The following is a 25,173-nucleotide window of genomic DNA, read 5'->3' as shown; positions in this document are numbered from 1 at the left end:
CCGCCAGTCTCTCATCAAGAGGGGTCAGCTCCGGTGCCCCCCCGGCAGACACACTCTGGCGATGCAGCGCTCTAGACGTTTTTTTGCCTCGACTTTGATGTCTGACCATTTCTTTTTTATTTCGGCCACGGTCCGAGGTTGTGAGGCTACAGCATTTACGGCGTCTGCCACCGTTTGCCACTCAATTGCCTTTTTTTGCATTAGTAATGCCCACACTGTGCCCTCCAAACAACATTCTTCTCCTCTTTTCCACCTCGCCAACGATAACTTCTACTTCACATTGAGTGAAGTTACGTTTTTTTGATTTCCTCTCTGTGTTTGCCATGGTTTCGCAATCAATGAATATTCATTTGTGGGCGTTTCACGGACTATTTATGGGCAACTATGGGCGTGTCATGAAGCCGCAAAAGCTGCGCAGCATTTAGAATTGGTTGTGATTTATTAAGGGAAAGATGCGTAGGATGTGCGTGCGCACGGTTTTATAAATCCGAATATTTCTGTGCGTACGCACGTCCTATGTTTCATCCGTACGCCACTTCTGACGCAAATCCTACGCAAAGTTTTATAAATGAGGCCCCAAGTCCTTGTATTGTTCATTATAGATTTCCTTATGAACGGGAGAGCCAGTTTTTTTGCAGAGCCGTTCCAACTGGCGGCATTTGGCTTTCATTTTATGGAGTTCATGGGTGAACCAGGGCGAAGATTTAACAAACGAAATAGACCGGGTTTTTACAGGAGCGAAACTGTTAAGAACATCTAAAAGGCAGTTATTATAAAAAGAAACCAGTTCATCAGGGTTGGACGAGTTCGGAAAAGGAATGCGCTCCAAATGAGAAGAAAACAGCTCCACGTTTATATTCTTGATGTTTCGGAAGGAGATGAGGCGAGTGGGTTTAATCTCAGATAAAATCAAGGGGATGCTAAAAGAAACAAGATGGTGATCAGTCATAGGAAGGTCATCTGTGGAACAGTTAGAGGGGGTTAACCCAGAGCAGCAGACCAGGTCCAGAATGTGTCCTTTAGCATGGGTAGGCAGCTGAACATGTTGATTAAAACCAAGACTATCCAGGCATTAACAGAAGTCTCTGGTGAGGGGGAGGTGGTTGTTATCAAAGTGTATGTTAAAATCACCCATGCACATAACATTAGGAGAGAGAGATGATAGGTGAGTTAGCAGAGTTCCAACATGCTCCAGAAAGTCCCTGTTCGGTTTTGGGGGGCGGTAAACCACTGCTATTACAGTTGGTGTGGGTCCAGGAAGTATGAAGGCAGTGCACTTGATGGAACTGAATGAGGGTAGCAGAACCTGGAGAACTTTCCACGTCTCGCGATACATCACCGCGAGACCACCTCGGCGGCCATGGCAACGAGGCTGACAGAGGTAAACAAAGCCGGGAGGGGTGGAGTCATTGAGTGAGGAAAAGTCATTCTGTTTCCGTAACGCAGAGAAAGTCAAACTTACGATCCACAATTAGATCCTGGATCAGCTGACCCTTGTTAGAGAGGGAGCAGATGTTGATGAGGCCAAAGTTGACGGTTCTGATGAATTGGCGCGGCGCCGAAGAAGTCGAGTTCGCAGGTCCGGGGAGGCTGGAGAGCACTCCGTGGTCCACAGAACGTCCGGTGTTACGTGGAGGACGGCGGGTAGAGGAGGAGAGGAAGCGGACGACATTGGACGAGGCTTGGTAGTGCCGGTGCGTGCCACGGTGGATGTACCTCAGGCGTGGCGGGAGCAGGGGGTCCGTGCAGTCGTAGAGCAGAGGAGCAGGAGCTGTAGGCAGCCAGCGGAGACGGAGGAGTTCCGACGCTGAGTACTGGATGAGCCCGGCCGTGGGGCGGTGGAAAAGCCAGAGGAGGATCCAGGTTAGAGCAGACCAGATGTAAAGTTTGCACGTGAGCATAACTGACAGGAGAAGGCCCCGGGACTGCAGACTGAAAAACGTAACTCCTAGCTAACCAAGCCCCAGGTTGGAGGAGTGGCGTAGTGGAAGTTATCGGTTAAGCGTGCAGTTGAATGCAAATAATCAAAGTAGTCGATGGACACAGTGACGTGTGTGTGTTTTGTTTTCACAGTCCAAAATCTGTCGTAGCAGAATTGTTTATAAAAAAAGCGAGACTTAGAGTTTAAGTTACCGGTGAGCAGCGGCAACAGTCATGCCAGCGTCCACTCAACCGGAAGTGTCCGGTTGAGTTATTCTGTTATTCTCCTAATAACAGGTACATCTAAAATAATTCATTTTGTGAAAAAAGTTTTACATATTTTGTCAGCAGTGAAACTCATTATCTAGTATTATTACAGATAGATTGAAATGTAGTGATCCTTTACTTTTGTGCATTAGATATTTGTAGCTTAGAGAATATGAAAACCTAAAAAAGCTGTCCAAGAAAGTCAGGATAAGACGAGACAAGACTTTATTGATCCCCGGAGGGAAATTCAGTTGTTACAGCAGCCAAACAAGAAATATAGCAGTTAGAAAAACAAATAGTCAGTAAAAATGAAAACAGTAATAAAAAGTGGAAGTAAAAGTACACGTCATGATTAAATAAGTAAATACAGAAGCAGTTCACTGTGTCATTCTATGGAGTAACTGCTGTTGGGACAAAGGACATCCTGTAGTGAATCATATATCAAAACAACCAAAGTTTTTTTTTATTTTACTTTTCAGAAAAATTCATTTCTACACATTAAATACTCACTTGTGCCTCCCTCTAATGAATTACTGCATCAATATGGTATGGAGGCCATCAGCCTGTGGCTCTGTGTACATGAAAGGAAAGCTCAGGTTGCTATGGAGTTCATTAGAACATTGGGGTTTCACCCCAGAAGTTTTAAGCATTAAAAACTTATTTTAAAATATTTAATTTTTCTGAGATACAGAACTTTTCCCATGTAAAATAAAGTCTTCTGCTGTGGTACACAGATTAAGAGGTCAACCTCTTATCAAAAAAGTATAGAATTTAGAGTTTACACTCAGTCCTTACATTGTCAAGAAAAAGTCTTACAAGTTCTCATGTGTCTTTTGAGAGTAGATAAATGATTAAAACTTTTTTTACATTCTTTACAAGAAAAAGGCTTTTCTCCTGTGTGAGTTCTCATGTGTGTTTTGAGATAAGATATGTCGCAAAAACTTTTACTACATTCTTTACATGAAAAAGGCTTTTCACCTGTGTGAGTTCTCATGTGTATCTTGAGATTACATACACGACTAAAACTTTTTTTACATTCTTTACATGAAAAAGGCTTTTCACCTGTGTGAGTTCTCATGTGTCTTTTGAGAGAAGATATTTGACTAAAACCTTTTTTACATTCTTTACAAGAAAAAGGCTTGTCTCCTGTGTGAGTTCTCATGTGTATTTTGAGTTTTGATTTTTCACTATAACCTTTATCACATTCGTCACAAGTAAAAGGCTTTTCTCCTGTGTGAGTTCTCATGTGTGTTTTGAGATTACATATTTGACTAAAACCTTTTTTACATTCTTTACAAGAAAAAGGCTTATTTCCTGTGTGAGTTATCACGTGTATTTTAAGACTAGCCGCATGACGAAAACTTGCATCACATTCATTGCAAGAAAAAGGCTTTTCTCCTGTGTGAGTTCTCATGTGTGTTTTGAGATTAGATGCATCACAAAAACTTTTTTTACATTCTTTACAAGAAAAAGGCTTTTCTCCTGTGTGAGTTCTTATGTGTATTTTGAGATGAGATATACGACTAAAACTTTTCTCACATTCTTTACAAGAAAATCTCTTTTCTTCTGCATGGATTCTTATATGAATTCTGAACTGAGATATGCTACCAAAGCTTTTACCGCATTCTTTACAGATATAACATCTTTCATCAGACCAAGTTTCCATGTAGTCAGACGGGTTAGTAATTATTCTTGAGTTTTGACCAGACCTGATAGAGGAAAGTCTTTCTTCTTTTGGAGATTGTTTGTATTTCTTACCAAGATTTGTCTTCTTGGGATTTTTTCTAACATCAGAGTCACACTGACCTGCTGACATGTGAGAGCTGTCCACACTTTGGACACATCTGTCCCTACTCTTCCTCTGATCTCTGTTCTGTGGGTCTGTCTCTTCATCTGTAGTCGATGTTGATTCTGTCTCTTCATCTGTAGCTGATGTTGATTCTTCATGTTGGTTTTCTTCTTCATCCTGACTATCAGTTACATTAAAGCTCTGCTGATTTTTTAGATCTGCTTCACTGTTCTCATCTTCCTCATAAGTAGAAATCTCCATCAAGGAATCAGTCTCCTGCTTAAAATCAAGCTGATCTTCATCCTGACTGATGCAGAGTTTTCCTGGTTCCTCTTTAATCTGTAGAGTTTCTGGTTCCTCTTGAATCTGTGGAGGTTCTGGTTCCTTTTTAATCTGTGGAGGTTCTGGTTCCTCCTGTCCCTCTTGACTCTGTGGAGGTTCTAGTTCCTGCAGTTCTTCTTTAATCTGTGGAGATTCTGGTTCCTCCTGTTCCTCTTGACTCTGTGGAGGTTCTGGTTCCTCCTGTTCCTCTTTAATTTGTGGAGGTTCTGGTTCCTCCTGTTCCTCTTTAATCTGTGGAGGTTCTGGTTCCTCCTGTTCCACTCTGAAGTTACTCTGCTGGATGCAGAGATCTTCCTCTTCAGTCATCCAATGCTGGGGGAGGCCTGCAGGAACACAAACACAACAAGGAGCCTTTCATACGTTTCCAGAACTTTTAGGTTTTGTCAAGCATCAATAAACTCTTTGATCATTGGAGAAAATGTCTGAGGAGTCTCGAAGACCAGAAGAGACTAATGGAAACAATACATATAGACGCCATTAAATCTTTCACTTCCGGCTTGTCCCATCAGGAGTCGCCACAGCGAATCAGCCACTTTACTGCGGAAGATTTGTATGGTAATCTTGGCAATGTTTTACGCCGGATGCCCTTCCTGACGCAACCCTCTTAAATTAACTGGTCTTGAGACTGGCACAGAAGTAGAGAAGGGAACAGGGAGCAGCCCGGATTCAAACTATGGTTTCACGGACGGAAAGTGCCGCAAACCAGCGTAACCTAAACCAGTTCCATATAGATGCCATTAAATAAATAACCAAAAGTAGAGATATTGACATTACAGACTAATTTAGGCTCCCTCATACATAGAGAACAACATGTGAACCATCCCAAATACCACTTTTTTTAAAGGTGACACAAAACTTTCACTGGAATATGGTTGGTGATAATGTTCACTAACATCACAGCAAGTTTGATGAAAAATCACTGGAGAATATTAGAGAAATTAAAGTTATAGACCAATTCGGGCCTCCTCATTCACAGACAGATTGTAAGATGTAAACCTTACAAAATGCTACTTTTTTAAAGGGTGAAGCAAAACTTTCACTGGATTATTGTCAGTAATGATGTTCATGATCATCACAGCAAGTTTAAAGAAATTTGATTGAAGAAAATTACAGATATTGACATTATAGTACACCTAAGCAGCCTGCCTTTATAGTTAAAGTAAAACATGTAAACCATCCAAAATACCACTTTTTTCAAAGGTGACGCAAAACTTTCACTGGATTATTGTCAGTAATGATGTTCATGATCATCACAGCAAGTTTAAAGAAATTTGATTGAAGAAAATTACAGATATTGACATTATAGTACACCTAAGCAGCCTGCCTTTATAGTTAAAGTAAAACATGTAAACCATCCAAAATACCACTTTTTTCAAAGGTGACGCAAAACTTTCACTGTTTTATTGTTAGTAATGATGTTCATGATCATCTCAGAAAAACCATCCAAAATACCTTTGAAAAAAGTGGTATAAAAGTGGAAAAAAGTGGTATTCTGGATGGTTTACATGTTATACTATGACTATGTAAGAGGAGGCCTGAATCGGTCTGTTATGTCAATATCTGTAATTTTCTTCAGACAATCTTTATCAAACTTGCTGATATGATCATGAACATCATCACCAACCATAATCCAGTGAAAGTTTAGCGTCACCTTAAATGAAGCAACTTTAGAAAGAGTTAACATGACCAAATGTGATTTTTTGTGGAGTTTCTTCATTTCTGTTTGATTCCATTGCATGTCATGCTTAACAACCCTCAAAACACTCTTGTCAGTGTTAAATCTCATGTTTAGAATCTGTCTGATTGATTATATTTCAGACAAAACATGTTATTTCTGGTAGTTTATTATGGAATGAACAGACATGCAATATTAATGAATAAATCTGTACATCAAATGACAATATAGAGCTTACAATAACTCATTAATTTCAGAGCACAGTCCGTGTTATTTGATGATGGGTAACTGTGACATGGGTGATGTTAGTGCTTTTTCGTCTTTTCAGCTCGCTGGCCGTGTGTACCGTAAACTATGATGTAAACGCGCATGCTAAAAGTAAGTGACGGCTAGCGAGACCGCACTTCCAAGGATGTCGGCTCACTTGACCGCAGTAAAGAAAACCATGAAGCTCAAAGGGCTTCTCTGTTTCTTTGATGAAGGTGACATACCTATGTGGTGTAGCTGCAGCTGTGGTTTCCAGATGACATCCAGCAGTCTGCGCTGACGACAGAGCTCCTGCTCGTACTGGACGATGGTTCCTTCACAGAGTCTGCAGATTTCTTCAGCAGCAGCAGCTAGTCGCTCGCTGATCAACTCTCTCAGAGACTGAAGGGAAGACATGGTTCCTGCTCCGATCTTCAGCTCCAACTCCCACAAACACCGCCGTCCTCTTCACTGCAGCTCCGATCGATCATCTGCTAGTCTCACAATCACAGCAATCCACGTTGTCTTTCCGTTCAACACTTCTTCACTCATTTACGACACTTTGGAAAATGCTGAGAGTTCCCACATAAATTACGTATCGTCCTTTCTGTCCAAAAACCTGACAAACGTCCCAACAAAACACCACCTTCCTCTCAACACAAGCTAACGCTGCTAGCCTGCTAACGCTGCTAGCGCCTCGTGCTGTTTACTTCCGGGTCACGTGCAGAAACTTTATTTCAAAGAAACGTTAAACTGGACTTTAATGTGGTTCAAAAAGCTGCCAATATTTTTTAAACAGTTTTAATTCAGAAGATAATAAAGAAAAGAAAATCAAAATAGAAAAAAAATTTTAATGAGGAAACTTTTTGAGAGCTGTTGTGACGTTATCACACTGTGTCTCTTTCCAATGTTTTTTTTTTTTTTTTTGCAGTTTGAGACAATTGTATACAATTATGCAAAGTATAGAAACATCGAAAAAAGTGTTGGACATGTACAAACAACAAATGCAAGATAAAATAAAGTAACATTTTTACCAATAAAACAGAAATAAATAAATAAATAAATACAAGACATTAAAATAAATAAAAAATAAAGTAAAAAAGGGGTTTTACATAGACATTTGAATGATTCTTAGCTTAGGGGGTTATCAAAAAGCTGCAATTTACATATGATACTTTGAAGTTCCATAGCAAGTTTGTTTTCCATGAAGTTTACAGATGAAAAAAAAAGAGCAGAGTTCCTTATGAAATATAGAAAAAAATTGTTTGATTTTAAGAAAATGACATTAATGTATATAGAATTTACCCATAATAATTACAACATTAAGAATATGTTCTGTGTTCTTGTTTTCTAAAATAAACCCAAAAATGATATCCTTAATAGAAAAGTCTGCTAAAAGTGGAATCTTGGGGAAAAGCCAATAATGTAAACTATTCCAAAAGACATCAGAAGACAAGATTCTCAGTTGTTTCAATCTCCAAATGACAAAAAGAACAACAGTTTTCAGGGATTCAGAACCGTTATCTTAATAATTCCTTGGAAGGGTAAATACCTGAAAAGGTTTTAAAGTGGACTTCCTTGTCTTTAGGAGGAATGGGGAGTTTTAAATATTTAGTTCGTATTTGTTTCTTTTCTGAAATATTAAAATATTGGGTTATATAGTTTGGATTTGAGATGCAGGGAAAGGACATTTCATTAAAATATTCTCTGATTTGATGGTTTGGCAGTTTGGCAGTTGCTATATTGTGTCCATTAATCAGAAGCTTGGGGACAGTAGGACATCTGTAGATGTCATCATGAAACAGATCAGAATCTGATATACAACATTCTGAGGAAAGGCCTTAATAATCTTTTCAAAATCTTTTCTATTTTTTAGTGAACCATATTTAGCTGTGAAATCATCAAAAGACATGAGAGTGGCATTGTCATTAAGAAGATGCATTAATGACCAAATTCCATTTTGAAACCATGTTGGAACAAAGATGGATTTGTTTCTGATAGTGATGTATCTGCAGTTCCATATGGGAGTGTTGTGTGGACTGTAATTGTGTTTATAAATGAGTTTCCAATACATGAGAACTTGCTGATGAAAAGACGAAAGTTCAATGGGAAGTTTCTGACTGTCAAAATCACAACTTCTCAGACTTTCCACTGTCTTTGGCTCTCTGGCTCTGCTGCCGCTGCAGAAAAACCAGCAGCTGCAGAAAAACTCTGCAGAGACTCACAGAGAGAGGATGGAGGCAGCAGATGAAGCTGCTGCAGACTGACAGCTGATGGAACTGAAGCACTTTCTACATTCTAGTTCCAAATGTTCTACAGAATCAATCAGAGGTTGAAAGTCTTCCTCAGTACTCGAGTACTTTAGTTCAGCAGCTCCTCTTTTCCTCTAAGGTGAACCTTCATGTGGACGACTTCTTCTTCTCTCCTCTTTTCTGGAGCTTGGGCTCCATGCAGTCTGATCAGCTCTGATTTGGGCTTCAGTTGATGTTTGTGATCAGGAACTCTGGATTCTTCTTAGAAGGAGACGTTCTGCCTCTTTAGCAGAGAGCAGAACGTTGATCTGATCTGTTGGAAGCCACTCCATCCTGAAGCTGCACTGCTGAGTTCCTGTCCACCAGGGGGCAGTGTTACGGCTTTGCCTGCCTTATTATTCTGCTCATCTGTCAGGTTGGGACTTCCAACACACAAACATTTGACCTTTTCACTTTATAAAAAGGTTTGTTAAACACTTTGGTGACTTTCAGATTTATAAAAATCATTTTTTATCTTTTATTTCTGTAATTATTGGTCTAAACTTTTCTTCCTGAAGGCTGAACTGCAGCTTTCCTCAGGTCTTTCATTTTCTCCATTTTTCCCTCCTTTTCTTGGCTTCCAGCTCACCAGGCATGACCTAGACGGCGCCCTCATGTGGACGGATGAACACATGACAGAGGGGAAGGACAGAGCTGCACAGCAGGGACCAGCAGAGACCTTTGGGTCACGTGGAGTAACAATAAAAACAGTAGAAACTCCAATAAAACCAGTAGAACCAGACTGGAAAAGCTCAAAAAGTTCAAAAAACTTCTTGAAAAATGCTAAACTATATGAACTCTGAACACTAATAACAAATAAATGGTGATTAAAAACCTTTATGGATCAGAACCAACAGAAATAACAGGTTGATGCTGGTCAGACGTGCACACACAGGACCCTAGGGGGGTTTGAACACCTGCCCTTTCTGCCTCCTATTCAAAAGTGTCCTCTTTGTTTTGAATGAACATGAATACATTTCTGTTCAGCTGCGTCCACACTGACCGCCTCTCTTTCACCGCGTGGATAATTCTCTGCTCGCCGTCTGTCCACAACTGTGTTCCTGAGCTTGACGCCGCCTGTGGGCGGAGCTTCCAGCTAATGTTTTCAGCCTGATGGCGACATGGAGCGGTGTCTGTGTTTCTGTCATTTCCACTGCATGAAGACACGGATGATGCTGAGAGGTCAGGTTTCTGGATGATGAAGAGTTCTCCAGAATCATGGGGAATCACGTCTCCATGTCTGGATCCTTCAGATTCTCTCAGTTCAGTGATCTTCTCTCCTGATGACTCTGAAAGACGGACGCTTCCGCCGTCTTTCCGTCTCTCTGACCGACTTTGAAGGCTTGCTGTCCCATGTTAACCCCAGAGGAAAACTACAAACCAGAATCAAATCAGGGACCTTTTTCTGATGGTCTCCATGGAAACCAGAAAGCTAAAGTTCAGGAGATGATCAGGCTGTCTTTCCATCAGCAGCAGCTCTCTGTCTGGCCGCCAGCTCTCCTCCTGGAGCCGCATAGCCAGATCAATGCTCCAGCTCCATGGGCCCTGCAGCAGACTGAAGGGTGAAGCCGCCTTTGGCCAACAGCAGGCAGGACGCTTCCTGAAACCCCGCTGCCCCCAAAGGGAACCAGCAGGTGAAGAGAATGAATGGAAGTTCAGGAGAACCATGGATCCATTCACTAGATTGTTGTGTTTTCTACCCCCTGTCACTCAAACCGTCACGCTGCTGCCAGACCTTCACGCCGCCCACCGCTCAAATGGCGCCTCAGGACCTCAGATGGCGTCTGTACCATTGACTTAACATTGAAAGTGGCCATGCCCACCGCGTGAATCCCGTTGGGTGTGAAGCAGCTTTCCAGATGAATCCAAAAGTGTCTCCAACCCCCCAGTTTGGTATCAAACCATTTTCTTCTGAGCTGCAGCTCGTGTCTTTGCAGCTCCGCTCGGACTCGGAGCCTCCAGACGTTCAGGTTTCAGAAAAACGCTCTAAATGAGTCCAGGAGTCACTTTGGACTTTAGCCAGACGTCTGAATTCAACACAGAGCAGATCCAGCAGGGACAGGAAGCTGCTACTAAGTACAAAATCAAACAGCAGGGGATTTTCAAAATAAAGGAAGAGTATTTGTGGTGAGGTCACAGCTTCCTCATTCCGGGTCTGACACTAAATGTTTCTGTTGAACAGAATGTTTTCTGATTGGTTTAGCCTTCTTTCCACTCTGGATCCTTCAGGTTCTCCATCTTTCTGGATCCAAATCCTTCCAGTCACAACAACTTCCTGTGTTTAGAGGATCAGATGCAGAAGAGAATCCAACATAGAACCAGAGTCACACTGGATCCAGCTGTCAGGAAGGGGAGGAGCCAAAATGCAGAAACTGGACTCAGAGGCAGAAACGTCAAGATTTGATCAATAAACAGAAACAGGAGAAAATCCACGGAGAAACCAAAAACTGATGATCTGACAATGTAGAGCTGAAAACAGAGACTTCTACTGACTGAAGACAACAGAGATGAAGACATGCGGATGATTGACAGGAACTTGGAGTGACTGACAGACAGAACACCACCAGAACCACTGAAGAACGGACCTGCAGAATCCTCACAGCATCAGACATCTTTAACATCTCCTTGGATTAATCCATCGTCCCATCATGCTTCAAGGCTACCATCATCATACCTGTGCCAAATAAACCATCACCATCCTGCCTCAACGACTACCGCCCCATAGCACTAACAGCCATCATCATGAAGTGCTTTGAACTGATAGTCATGTCACACATAAAATCCACCCTTCCCCCCACCCTGGACCCCTTTCAGTTTCATACCGACCCAAACAATCGACAGAGGACGGCATTTGTTCTGCTCTTCATCCAGCTCTCACCCACTTAGACAAAAAGGACGCACATGTGAGAATGCTGTTCATAGACTTCAGCTCCGCATTTAACACAATAATACCACAGCAACTCATTTGCAAACTGGACAAGCTGGGTGTTAACACCCCCATCTGCAACTGGCTGCTGGACTTCCTCAGCCAAAGACCACAAACAGTACGAGCCGACAACAACACCTCAAACACAATCATTCTCAACACCGGGGCACCCCAAGGCCCACAACCCACAGCACCAACCACCTTGTAAAATTTGCAGACGACACAACTCTGGTGGGTCTCATCACCAAGGGCGATGAGCACTTTTAGACATACATGTAGGAAAAAGCAGTACAGTAATCAGAAAAGTAAAAACAGTAAAAACAGTTTACAGTTCTGCAAAAACAGCAATCAGGATGCTAAACACCCTCTCACCTCTCCACCTACCCACCACCCATCTCCCCCATGAACAATGCTCAAACAACCCCCCCCTCGTAACCGCCTTGAGATACTTTCTTCAGTGGACTCGCACTTTAATAGCTATTAGCTAATGTTGTAAATTGTCCTTCTTTTCTTTCCTTTTATTTAGATTTAATTTTTTGCTCTTGAACAGACATGAGAGAGTAAAAAACGGAATTTCGATTCATTGTATGTGATTCACATGTGAAGAATCAACAATAAAGTTGACTTTGACTTTGACCTGGGGGGCTCCGTATACTTCAGCCCCTCAGAGCTGAACCTCTTACTCTTTAGGACCCAGCAGCGTTTTGACTGCTGCAGCTGCAGTCACGTGATTTCTGTAACTGCAGAGAAGTGAGGAGTCGCAGACTTTCATGCACACACACATATACAGACACACACACACTCACAGAGGGTAGAGTCCTGTCCTCAGCAGAGTTTGTCCAGCAGACACAGACGTCTGAGTTTCTCCATTTTTCTTCTTCGGTGAGTCTTTGTGTAAAAGTTGTTTTCTGTTGTGTTGATCTGTGAGGAAAAGAGCACCAGACAAAGAAACACAACAGGTCACTCACTGACTGACAACATGGCCGCTCTGAAAGTTTTCACGTGTTGAAACGGTTCAGAGAAACTCTGGTTCTTGCAGACCAGCATTCGGTGGGGCGCTGGCCAAACCAAAGTTGGGAAAGTTATTTATAGTTCGTATTTTTTATTTTCACAGCTGTTTGTTTACATAAACTTACATGAAATGATCAGTAACAGAAGCTCATTGTAACCGATTGGGCGCCGCTGCCGCTCCTCCCTCGCTCTCTCGGCTAATGCGCTTAGCATCTGCTAACCCAATGAGTTATATCACTAAAGGAGACACGCCCGTTTTAGAAGCCTGGCCGACGGTGGCTGAGCGCGACGCCATCTTGGTGAGGTCGACGACGCCCACATGACAATGATTTCTATTGATTTTAGTGGTGTCTAAGTAGCTTTTATAAACTGTATATATTTTTAGATTTAAATATATTTATACATATATATAAATATATTATATTTTATGTATATTATATTTTATGTATATAATGTTTATGTTGTTGTTAAAGAAGAGAAACAGTCAGCCTTAAAAGCTCAAACTTGAATGAAAATGCATTGTTGCAGGACTTCTTACAAATAAAAAAATGATTAGAAAGAATTTTTAAAATTAATTTCTAAACATTTAGAAGTTTTAGACCTCTTTAACATGTAATTTAAATTAAATTGTTTATAAAAACCCAACAATAAGTTAATAATAATAATAATAATAATAATAAATCAATAGTAAGTCAATAAATAATAATAAAAATAATGTTATTAATAATAATAATAATAATAATAATTAATAATAATTATTTTCACATTCCACCATCCATTTTAGAAGAACATAAACACTCGCCTGAGCACAGGTGTTAGCTCACCTTTGCACTAATAGTTTGTGTGACTGAATGAAATATTTCACACTAGTGGGCTTGAAGGTATAAGTATGCGTGCGTGAACATTATCTGTATTGTGTACATGTTGACATTTAGACATTTTTGGAGCTAACAGGTGTGTTTAAAACATTTGAGTGTGTGTGTGTGGACAGGCCCCGCCTTATGACTTGTATTACATCTGAACCTCACTGTAATCAGTATAACCATCCAGCAACTTGTTGCTTTACGCTGCTTCATGGTTTTACCCCCCCTCCTTTCCTTTTCCATCCGGTCCAACACCAAAGAGTTTCAAACATGATTAAAATGAATAAAGTTTGGCCCTAAATCACAAAAGGGGGTTATTCAGACATACCTCTGGTTTGTCAGAAGTTTCATAACCCCTGTTGTTAAAGTAAAATATGTCCAACACAAGAGGCCCTCAGCTCTCATCTGTTTGCCCAGATGTTGGACAGGACAAGTTTAAAAAAAAGAAAAATATTGAGTTGGGTAGATATAAGAAATTGGGTTGAATAAATGTAACTCAATTACTTGTTACCAATAGAAGTAATTCATTTAAGTTGGATACATTCCATATAAATATCAGTGATGAAAGTCTTACGGGAATTCCTGGAAGTCCGTTTTTTTGAGCAAACCGATCGTATCTTCCGGTAAACAAAGACTTGATCTCTACGGATGAAAAAATTGTCTGAAATTGGCGAATTTTCGCTTTATTTTCTATATTTCTCTGTGGACCGCTTTCTCTATGGGCACGGCTATCTTGGCCTCGTCTTCCCGGCCTAATTGACCAATGACGGGACGTTTTAGTTGCTTTCGGATGAGAAATGAACTTTCTCTCTGAACTGATGCTTTATTCAACCCATCGGGACGATCAGCATATATATATATATCCCCGAATCTTGACTGCAGCAGTGGTGCTGCGCGACGCGGACTATGCGCCGCATCGCATAACATATAGTCCGCTTTTTGTGAGAAAAGCAATCCAAATCGAGAAAAAAAAACAAGAATTAAGGACTAAACCCTGGTTAATATGTATTGCATTTGTAACTGACCATGTTATAAAACATGCTTATGCATTGTTTCAAATTGCCATTTATGTCAAGTCTGTGAATGGTTTGTATGTACTGTTTGTAGTAGTATGTTAAATCTGGTCTGGGATCTTTTTGATCTTTGATCAGTGCCCCCTTGACCAGGAGACCCCCCCCCCCCCTTTAGATTCTCTTGATCTGGCTGCAGAATAACCCGCCACATTGATCAATCTGAAACATTTGAATAAATGTCTCTAATTTATCTGTAATTCATAATTACCATGATTTAGTTCAGTTTTGCTCAAAAACATTATTGACATTAATTATAATTATAAGTATTGGTGGTTTGGACCCACACTCCCTTAAAAAAGAATGTTTACAATGTTTAATTTTGTTTTTATGTTTTGATATTTCCCAGATTACTAAGTATTGGTGTTAAAGAATTGATGTATTGTGTTATAGAAAGGTAGTTTAAAGCAGATCCCATATTTTGATGTAATTATAGTTTGAGAAAACAGTTTTTCTAAAGCAGAAATCGTTCAAATAAATGAGGTACTTTCATAGAATATCATAGTTACTGGTGTTCTTTTTGCCATTTGGGGCTTTGATGTTACTATATTTTAGCAATTGTATGTTTTGCAGCTTTAAGTAAGAGCGTAGATTGTAGGATTGTGTTACTTTTAGCAATTATCCAAATTCTTTTTTAGGACCAGCAAGTCCTTAATGGCAAGTCAAACTAGGGGTTTGAATGTTAAATCATGATGCTCCAATTAGTCTTAGTTTCTTTATTAAGCAGTGAATAAACAGCTGCCAGAATGTACCAGAATGCACCTAAGACCATGGATTTTTCAAAAATATCGCTCCGCGCCCGCCATTTCGCTCAAAGAAAAGTTCAGGGATTTTTTTCCTTGCCTGACTTTCATCACTGAAATACATATAAGTTACTATGAAAATGGAAATAAGATCAGAAACTTGTGTGTTTATTTTGTCTGTTCTTTTTCTCCAAGCAGAAACTCTTGTGGGAGGAAACCATTCCAGATCTTCACAAACACCAGAAATCCCAACTTTTCCTCCACTTAGCCTGAGTTTGGGTTCCAGGAAGCGGTGCCAAATTCAAAAAGAACAATACGAAAAACATCCTTCAATGAATCGGATCGTGAAAAAACGCTTGACTCTAGAGGCCTGGGCCAAGGCCCTATTTCCTATTTTCCGCATTATCTATTTGAACGATCTGAATGGTACCACGACACCAATCCCACGTCCGACGATTGGCGTCACTTTAACCATCAAGAGGATAAGACCCATTTTAGCCGAAGCCACGAGAGAAGCCAAAAAACGAATGCCACAAATGAAACAGCGATTACTCCAGAAGGCCCGCGACTTTATTCTACTCAATTACAAAAACCCAACCCTGACTACAAAGAAACACTCCCTAACAAATACACCACAAACTACAGTGGGAAACCTGACAGGGATGGGACCAGAGAGGAAAACTCAAACAACACCTGTGATGAACCCTGGACCCATATGCTTACCTACGTGTCTCATTAACACTGTTGACCCTCCCAGCCCATCCCTCAACTTCAACCACCCACAACAGAGTTCAAACCACCCCACCTTGCCGAACTTGACACCCCTAAACAAGGAAACCATCTGGAAAAATCTGCAAACCCTAATTCTGGAACAAAACCCAAACTGGACTGCAGACGAAAGGAATCAAAAGAAAATGGAATGGATCAGACGACTACAAGCACAGATACCCAAAGGACTCAATGACAAGAACCACCAACCAAAGAACGCAACAAAGACACAGGATGATTGACCCCTTAAAAAACCAACAAACATAGGAAAAACAAGATATTTTTCCTAAACAAAACCTTTTATTATTTTAACTGAATTTTCAGATTCTTTGAATTTTTCCAATTTATCGATCCTTTTTTTTTTTCCAGATTTTTTCAAATTGTTCTATTTGTATAGTATTTTCCTTACAATATTTCCCACAAAAAAACAATAAATTAACCCTTTTAACAAAATTGTTAGATTTTATTCCAACAATTTTTATTATTACTCTACACACATTTTAAGGCCAAACCCCCATAAACTCCCCCTCACACCCCCCCTCTCCTCTCCCTCCCCTTCAAAGCTATCTACTCACACCCCATACAGGGGATCAGACTCGTCTGTACCCTTGCAACCACACTGCATATCCATGGGATTCGTCCCACCTGCACTCTGCTGATCCAGTCTAAAAATCTTCTTTGCCTCTGTTTTCACCCCGACTGCTCCTCTCGGGCGGGACCCGGCGTTGGGCACGGCCGGGGTGCTGCACTCCTGGTTGGGCTGGAGCTGCACTCTGTCCCCCCCATGCCTCCCTGCTCTCTGGCTCTGGGTGCCCCGTGGCAGTCCTGCTGGCCCTGGCCTGGGTGGCGGATGGGTTGTTCTCTATGTGCTGCTGTGCAGGCATTGGGGGAGGGGGGATTCTGACTGCCGCTACCACTGTGGCGGGGGTCTTAGTGTGGGGATGGCTGGGAACTCTCCCTCCTTTTCACATTCCATCATCCATTTTAGAAGAACATAAACACTCACCTGAGTACTACTAGTTTGCATGATTGAATGAATGAAATATTTCACACTAGTTGGTCTGAAGGCATAAGTGTGTGTGTGAATGATATTTGTATTGTGTTCATGTGGACATGTGAACATCTTTTTGGAGCCAACAGGTGTGTTTATAACATTTGAGTGTGTGTGAGTGTGGACAGGCCCCGCCCTATGACTTGTATTACATCTGAACCTTACCGTAATGATAAACATCCAGAAACTTGTTGCTTTACGCTGCTTCATGGTTTTACCCCCCCTCCCTCCTTTCCTTTTCCATCTGGTCCAACACAAAGATTTTCAAATATGATTAAAATGAAGAAAGTTTGGCCTGGATTCCAAAAGGGGTTTATACAGACATACATCTGGATTGTCAGAAGATTCATAACCCCCGTTGTTAAAGTAAAATATGTCCAACACAAGAGGCCTTCAGCTCTCATCTGTTTGCCCAGCTGTTGGACAGGACAAGTTAAAAAAAAAGAAAAATATTGAGTTGGGTAGACGTAAGAAATTGGGTTGAGTAAATATAACTAAATTACTTGTTACCAATAGAATTAATTCATTTAAGTTGGATAAGCTTTCTATAAATATATATATATGTATGTCACAATAAAAAAGATAAGATCAGGAACTTGTGCGTTTACTTTGTCTGTTCTTTTTCTCCAAGCAGAAGCTCTTGTGGGAGGAAACCATTCCAGATCTTTACAAACACCAGAAATCCCAACTTTTCCTCCACTTAGCCTGAGTTTGGGTTACAAGAAGCGGTGTGTTCAAGCTCCGCCCCCAGCAGCATCTCATGAAGCCCCTCCTCCAACATGAGGCCACTGGGGAATTCTGAATGAACCTTTACATTTCAACAGAAATTTCAAGCTAAAAACAGGAAAAAAAAACTCTCTTCATGTTTGAAAACAATCAAACATTCAAACAGGAAGAGAAAACGTTTGTCAGGAAATCAGCAGATTTGATTGATTGTAAATCTTCTTCCTGTTGGAGTTTGATGAATGGAAGTAGAATCTGTAGAAAGTCAGTTGATGTTTTCCATTTCAGTAAATGAAGGTTTGATCTGCAGATTTCCTGATCACTTTCTGACTGGGATCCAGACCTGATCTAGACGTGACTCATGAGGAAGCAAACAGCACAGAAACTGCTCTGAATGTTCCCTCTTCTTCACTTTCTGTCTGACTTCAACCATGAAGGAAATCTACAAATTCTATCCAAAAACTCTCCTAACTTAAGGATTCCTCCTGCAGTAAGTCCAGACAAAAAGTCATCGATGTTTGAAAGAACTGGACAGTCGGCGAGCTAGATATTCAAATCCCATTTAAGCTCCGCCTCCAGCTCAAACATGTAGGTGGTTCTTTCAAAGTTGCTGATGTTGGAGGGAAGAACAAGTCTCTCAAGTGATGGAAGCAGCAGATATTGGAGAAGATTTCATCTGAGAATCTGGACAACTCCCAGACCAAAGCTGTTCCTGTCTCCAACAGTCTAGAACAGTTTGTCCTGCAGCTTGAGATGGAAGTGTTCATCTATTTATTATAATCTAGATTAGAAAAACCCATTCCATCTAAATCTTCCTTCTCAAAACCGTAAAAGACTATCATCCTACACTATTCAGAACATAAGCAGTCATGGTAAAATAGGAATTTATAAGTGTGATGTGTCCTGGTTTGTCCCTGTCCCTCTGTCTCCCTCTGCTGGTCATCTCTGCCATTGCTGTCCTCTGGCCTTTTCCTGCAGGTGTTGGTTTTTTGTCCACAGGTGTCCAGGATGACTGGCGGGGACTCCTGCTTCACCTGCAGCCCATCTCCACCCTCTGACTGTGTTCCTGACTGCTGTTCCAGCTCATGGCCGCCAGTCTGTCAGCTAACGTCTGATGGGATGGAGCTGACATCTGCTAGAAGATTTCCTGTCAGACATCAGACGTCTAGCAGCTGCTCTGCACTCTGATCACTCTGTCAGGAATGGTGTCTGGTCCAGCAGACCTCTGGGCGTTAACTCTTCATGGAGTCTTCCTCATGGCAGCCATTGTGAGACAGAGCAGCTGGTGGTCGGGAGGAGGGATGGTCTTCCTGGCTGTCAAGTTGTTCTGAGCCTCAAACAGCCTAGAGGTCATTGGCTGCATCTAGAATGGAGGTGTGACTGTCACAGGCAGGTGATGATGTCCTGTAGTTGGAGATCACCTGGATGCTCTGTCACATGTGGCGGGAATCTCTGCTGTTCTGGAAGTGGATTCTCTGAGCATGTGGCACAAAGGTGGAAGTTTCTTCTTCTTCTGAGGATTCAAACCTGGAAAAGAGTTTAGTTTGTCTGATCAGGAAACTGAAAATGAGGACGTCAGCGGAGCAGAAAGAGGAGGAACACCGTCAACAATCATGTTGGAGCTCCAACAGGCATTTTCCTGACTCAGCAAAAACATCTGTTTGTTTTTCTTTGTTCTGTCCAGCAGCTGAACAAATGGAAGAAGGTTGGAGGTTCAGAGGACCAAGAGCTGGATCATCTAAAGGAAAACGGGCTCCACACACAACATCTATGTGAGGATTATTCTGGAATTACTGGCTCCATTTGTCTGATAAATTCACATGAATAATGAGGTCATGAGAGAAAATCTCTATTTTCTTGCTGGTTTCTATTGAACAGAGTGATTCCAATCAGACTAGTGAAATATTCTGAATGTTTCTGAATCTCCATTGATTCATGACTTCTGATCAGTTCTTATTTCTGTAACTATGATCTAAATGGACTTTAATGAAAGACCATGTGATGTTTCCATTGATGCTAAAGCTGACCAATCATCTTATTGATTACAACACGAGCGCTTTCTGTGTCTAAAATCAGTCCCAGAAGAGTTCAACCATGACTTCAATGCCTGAGCTAAGCTCCTCCCCCTTTGTGTGTCTTTGTGTGTGTGTGTGTTTCTTGTGTGTTCCCCTGACTGCAGCAGTGTGTCGTCAACAAGAAGCTGATTCCTAGAGAAAAGTGAGAGTTTCAGCTCTAAGGGGTCTGAAGTCCATCTGAGAAGATCACTAACTCATCAGTCCTGCTGTCCCTGAAGACCGGCTTCATGTTCAGAACCAGCTTCAGGTTCTGGGCTGGGATTGGATGTGTTGTGGTGGCAGTAAAGCAGGTTCAAACCCGGATCAAAGCAGAATGTTGAAAGTGTCAAAGTGTCAGTCAGACTCCCAGACAGAATGTTCCAGATCAGCATTTATTGGTTATTTCTTGATGTTCTTCATCTTTGGAGAAAAGCAGAGCCAAAATAGGCTGACAGATCTCCCATCAGGCCTTGCAGCTCCTGACTTTGTGATGAGTTCCTGCAGAAACTCTTGGAAATCTCCTGTTGATTCTCTCCCAGTTGACATCCATGGAGATTTTCACTGCTGTTGTTCAACTGTAGAGTTTGTCACAGACGCTCAAACTCATGAAGAGTTCAGCTGGAAGTTGAGAACGAGGCTTTGAAACCAGCAGCAGTTTGAGTCCATTCTGATGTTCCATTCAGGTTTCTGCTACAACAAGCCTTTATTTTGAAAGAGCCAGTGGGGCAGAAACAATAGAAGGAGGAGATTACCAACCCCCCCTGGAATGTTGCCCCCTGTGCAGTGGACTAGTGGGGGCAAGGACGGCTGAACCAATCACAGAAGACTGTTCCAGCTTTCCCTCCAAAAGTCAACCAATCAGATGTTGTTGTTTGGATTCTTTGTCTTGAAGTTTCACATGTGGAAGCTTCCAGAGACTTTTCTGTTTGCTCTGCAGGCTGAGCAGAACTGACTCCTGCAGGATCACAGGAACTTTCAGGAAAATCTCCAAACAGGAGAAAAGTTTCTGTTTGGACCTTTTTTTCTGTGATTGTGAGACTAGCAGATGATCGATCGGAGCTGCAGTGAAGAGGACGGTGGTGTTTGTGGGAGTTGGAGCTGAAGGTCGGAGCAGGAACCATGTCTTCAGAACCTCAGGAAGGTTCTGTCAGAGAACAACTTTCTGCTGCTGAAGGAACCATCGTCCAGAACGAGGAGGAGCTCTGTCGTCAGCGCAGACTGCTGGATAGCAGCTGGAACCCGCAGCTGCAGCTACACATAGTTGGTAAGTTCACTGCAGCATCCATCACCTGCAGACACATAGATCCATGAACGTCTTTTTTATAGTCGTCTGAGCTGCTATCTGGATTGTTATCTGAACTCAGTCGCACATCAAGTGGCCTAAATAAAAAACACTCTTTAGGTTTCGGGCCGAACAACAAGATAAACATTTACACATTTAACTTGTATTTTCGATTTTATAATGAATAAAAATAAACAGAGATATTAATCCTGAATAAATCATTTTAAACCTTAAATAATGTATAACATTTTGCTCTCTAATAAATAAATTATGTCAAAATTAAACAAATATGAACATGCTGTAGAATGAAACAGACAAAGCCTGGACATATTAATACTGTAGTTAGAAATAACAAATCAATCTTTCTGTTTTCTTTGCTCTTTTGTCATTTTTAAAAAAGCTGGACTCCTGACATCATTTTTAACGATACGTTTATTTCTGCTTGCTGTGTGATGTCCTCTGTGTGTCTTTATGAAACGGATCATCAGAGGAATTAGATTTAAAAAAAAACCTGTTCTTGTGAATATCATGTTTATGTCTTATAAAACATTTAAAACTATATATTGGTCATCACTGGGATTACTCCAAAAATGAAACCACTACAGTCAACCAGTGTTCCTCAGCACACTATGAGAGTGTGAGAGATGGTTAGGTGTGCTGCGGGAAAAAAAACGTCATCAGCATAATCATCTCTGTGCTTATCAAAAAAGGTTTAGGTTTCAACCCGAGTACCGTATTTTCTTGACCACAGGACACACTGGGTTATATAAAAAGGTCTCAGTTATGGGGGATTTTTCAGTCTTTGACACATGCAAAAGGCGCACTGAGTGTTAAGGCGCGGGTACGTTAACGCCCTTTTCTGACCCTCAGAGCCGCCAGAGTTGGTTAATAAACGAACTAGACTCTGATCTTTTAGAGGAAACCCTTATTAATACTGTTCTCCATAATTGAGTAACACAAACTGAATGCTCACAAACTCACTTGCGCTAAGTGTCTCCCTCCCTCCGTCCTGCAGATGCACACACCGGCTTGAGCAAACACACACTGTGTGTTTACAAAGGCTTTTGGAGCAAATCTAAGTTGGTTGTGATTTATTTTTTCATTTTTCAGTTATGAAACAGCACCCAAAAATCCATCAAAGTCCTCTTCTTCTGTATCTTAAAACAACCGTCACACTCAATTTTTAACACGTCAGGTTCCCTTTTGTCATTGTCAGAGTCTGTCTAGTTGCTGTGCTGCTCCAAGCAGACACGTGAGCCCAAGCTTCAACAGCCCATTCACAAACAGTGGCGTAACTCGCACAACAATAAAAGCCAACTTTTCCTGCCCCGTTCTGTGTATCTCTACCACGCTGCTCCACGGCACACCTCTATTCAGAAACAGGCCACTGATCTTGGTGGGTCTCTTTAGGTGATTGTTGTTCCACACCCGACTGTGGAGTCTGCCAAAGGCACTATTCGCCTTGGCGAGCCTGTTGTCTAACTCTTTGTCGATTGTGGCATCTGAGGTAATTGTGCACCTCAAGTAGGTAAACTGCTGGACAGCTTTCAGTTCTGTCTCTCCGATATAGACATGGGGAGGCTGGTACACTTCCCGAGGTGCTGGCTGGTGGAGGACCTCTGTCTTCTTTAGACTAACTTCAAGTCCAAAGAGCTTGGCAGCATCTGCAAAGCAGGAAGTTAATCGCTGCAGTCCCCTCTGAGAGTGAGCTAGGAGTGCTGCGTCATCTGCAAAGAGGAGGTCACTGATCATCTGCATCTGGTCTTGGTGTGAGCCTTCAGTCGTCTCAGGTTGAACAAGCTGCCATCGAGGCGGTAGCGATTGTACACGGCATCCTCGTCATCAGGGCCATCAGTGGCTTACTTCAGCATCGTGCTGAAGAAGATCGTGAAAAGAGTGGGTGCCAAGACACAGCCCTGTTTTATTCCGTTGATGATGGGGAAAGCTACTGAAAGGTCACTTTTGAGTCTGATCTGATCGTTCATGATCTGCCACAGGCCCTTTCGGCTCACAGTGTCAAACGCCTTGGTCAGGTCGACAAAGGTTACATAGACTGCCTTGTTCTGCTCACGACACTTTTCTTGAAGCTGTCAGAGGACAAACACCATGTCAGTTGTGCTCCTGTTGCTTCTGAAGCCACATTGGGATTCTGGAAAATGATCTTTGGCGATAGTGGGCACAAGTCTGTTGAGCAGGATTCTTGGAAGAATTTTTTCCTGCGATGGAGAGTAGGGTAATCCCTCTGTAGTTTGAGCAATCAGACTTTACTCCCTTGTTATTGTAGAGGGTGATGATGACTGCATCACGGAGATCTTGCGGTAATTTTCCCTGCTCCCAACAGCAGATAAACAGTTCATGGAGTTTGGAGTGTAGCACTGGGCCACCCTGCTTCCATAACTCTGGTGGGATGCCGTCAACTCCTGCTGCCTTGCCATTTTTCAGTTGCTTAATGGCTTTTAAGGTCTCTTCCATAGAAGGCGCCTCATCCAGTTCTTTCTTAAATGGTTACTGGGGAATACGGAGAATTGCTGTCACGCCGACCATGCGATCAGCGCCGTAGAGAGCTCAAAAGTGTTCAGTCCAGCGATCCAAGATGGAAGTCTTGTCTGCTAGAAGCTTCTGTTCGTCTGGGCTGCGCAAGGGACTCAGGATTTGGTGCATGGGCCCGTACACTGCCTTAAGGGCTTTTGAAGTCACCAGTGTCTGCACAGTGCTGGGTTCTGTCTGCAAGGATGGTCCACCACTCGTTCTTGATTTCTCTGAGTTTGCGTTGGGTGTTGCTGCACGCATGACGAAAGGCAGCCTTCTTCACAGTACAAGACGGCTGGGCTAGATGAGCCCGATGAGCTGCGCTCTTGTTTGCAAGCAATTCCTGGATTACCGGATCATTTTCATCAAACCAGTCTTTGTTCTTTATTCTGGAGATTCCAAGTACTTTCTCAGAGGATTGCAGAATAACAAGTTTGAGTTGCTCCCAGAGTGGTTCACGGTAGGGATCACTTGGGCGGCTGGCGTCTTCAAGCCTAGACTGTAGACTTGCTTGGAATTTTGCCTTGGTTTCAGCTGACTGTAAGCCGCTGATGTTCAATTTCTTCTTTGGCGCTCCACCTTGATTTTTGATTTTTGATTTGAAATGGTTTATTTCAAGCAATTAACTAGAAATAATACACAAAAGCAATACAAACATCAGTTATACATTCATACAGTAACTAATCAAACTTTGGATAGTTAGACATATTAATTAATATTACTTGAAAGGGAGTGGAAGGAAGCCAATTTATATAAACCCCCGCCATTTTACTATAACCATTTTATTACATGATTTATCAATATACGGTTCCTAGTTTTTATCAGAAAGAATTTAGAATCATAAAGTATCAATAAAACACATGACAAAGATGAATTACTTAATTATTATGTAAAAAAAGAACTATTTTAGAAATCAACATGGCAAATGCAGATCAGTTATCTAAAATATATGCAGATTATGTTACTTATAAAAGTCATTCATATGCTTAAAACATAATTCTATATCAGTAAAATACACAACACTGTTTCAGGAATTTTCATTGCAAAATTTCATCAAGTATCAAAAGTTAAAAACATGTGCAAAATTATGCTACATTAGGAAAGATTTTTGAATCAATTTATCAATTTTTGGAGCAAGTGAAGTAATATCATTAAACGTCGATCAATTTAACCATTTTCAATAATTGATTAATCATTTGTTTTATTTATATTTTTTGATTTTTTGATTTATTTTTTATTATAAAGTAATGCTGTAAGGGAAAAATAAAAAGGGTCCATAGTCTGTCGATTGTCCAAGGTTGGCATTTCTTCTTCTGCTGATTAACAGCTGTTCTTCTGGGTTCAACAGTTTTTAGTTCTCTTAGATGTTATGTCTGCAGACATTAGATTCAGGTCCATATCCTTCTTCAGCTGATATCAGCGAAGGGGAAAGTTGAGGTCAAGTTGTCTGCAGGTCAGAACTCTGCTGTTAATCAGGTTACATCAGACTTATGGAGAAAGTGAGGAATCCAGGTGTCATATTTCTTGAAATGATTTGGCTCTTTGATTTATTACTCCATGTTGTTTCAGACGACCGCGATCAGACACTTCTCAAAGTCCTTCATGGTGTTCACAACCAGAACC

At 41.4% G+C, this 25,173-nt stretch overlaps 2 protein-coding genes across 6 annotated transcripts in view; one reads left to right on the top strand and one right to left on the bottom strand.

Moving 5' to 3' along the window:
• Positions 1 to 2,395: 2,395 nt before the first annotated feature.
• LOC144987268 (uncharacterized) overlaps positions 2,396 to 25,173 on the bottom strand; it is a 193,711-nt gene continuing 170,933 nt past the window's right edge. For 3 of the 4 annotated variants that reach the window (XM_078936570.1, XM_078936575.1, XM_078936581.1), the window contains one exon: positions 2,396 to 4,641. In XM_078936570.1, coding sequence (XP_078792696.1) covers positions 2,987 to 4,641 — 1,655 coding nt within the window. In that variant the 3' untranslated portion in view covers positions 2,396 to 2,986. Of the gene's footprint in view, positions 4,642 to 6,484; positions 7,170 to 25,173 lie in introns of those variants that run through there. The other variant, XM_078936580.1, reaches the window with a different exon arrangement.
• LOC144986943 (uncharacterized) overlaps positions 19,746 to 25,173 on the top strand; it is a 239,117-nt gene continuing 233,689 nt past the window's right edge. Inside the window, exon 1 of one of the 2 annotated variants that reach the window (XM_078935701.1) lies at positions 19,746 to 21,003. In XM_078935701.1, the coding sequence (XP_078791827.1) occupies positions 20,859 to 21,003 (145 nt within the window). In that variant the 5' untranslated portion in view covers positions 19,746 to 20,858. The remainder of the gene's footprint in view (positions 21,004 to 25,173) is intronic. The other variant, XR_013650815.1, reaches the window with a different exon arrangement.

This window comes from Oryzias latipes, chromosome 2 (genome assembly GCF_053564925.1).
Source record: "Oryzias latipes strain Hd-rR chromosome 2, Olatipes_Hd-rR_3.1".
NCBI classification, from domain to species: Eukaryota; Metazoa; Chordata; class Actinopteri; order Beloniformes; family Adrianichthyidae; genus Oryzias; species Oryzias latipes.
This window is presented reverse-complemented; position numbering and strand designations above follow the sequence as displayed.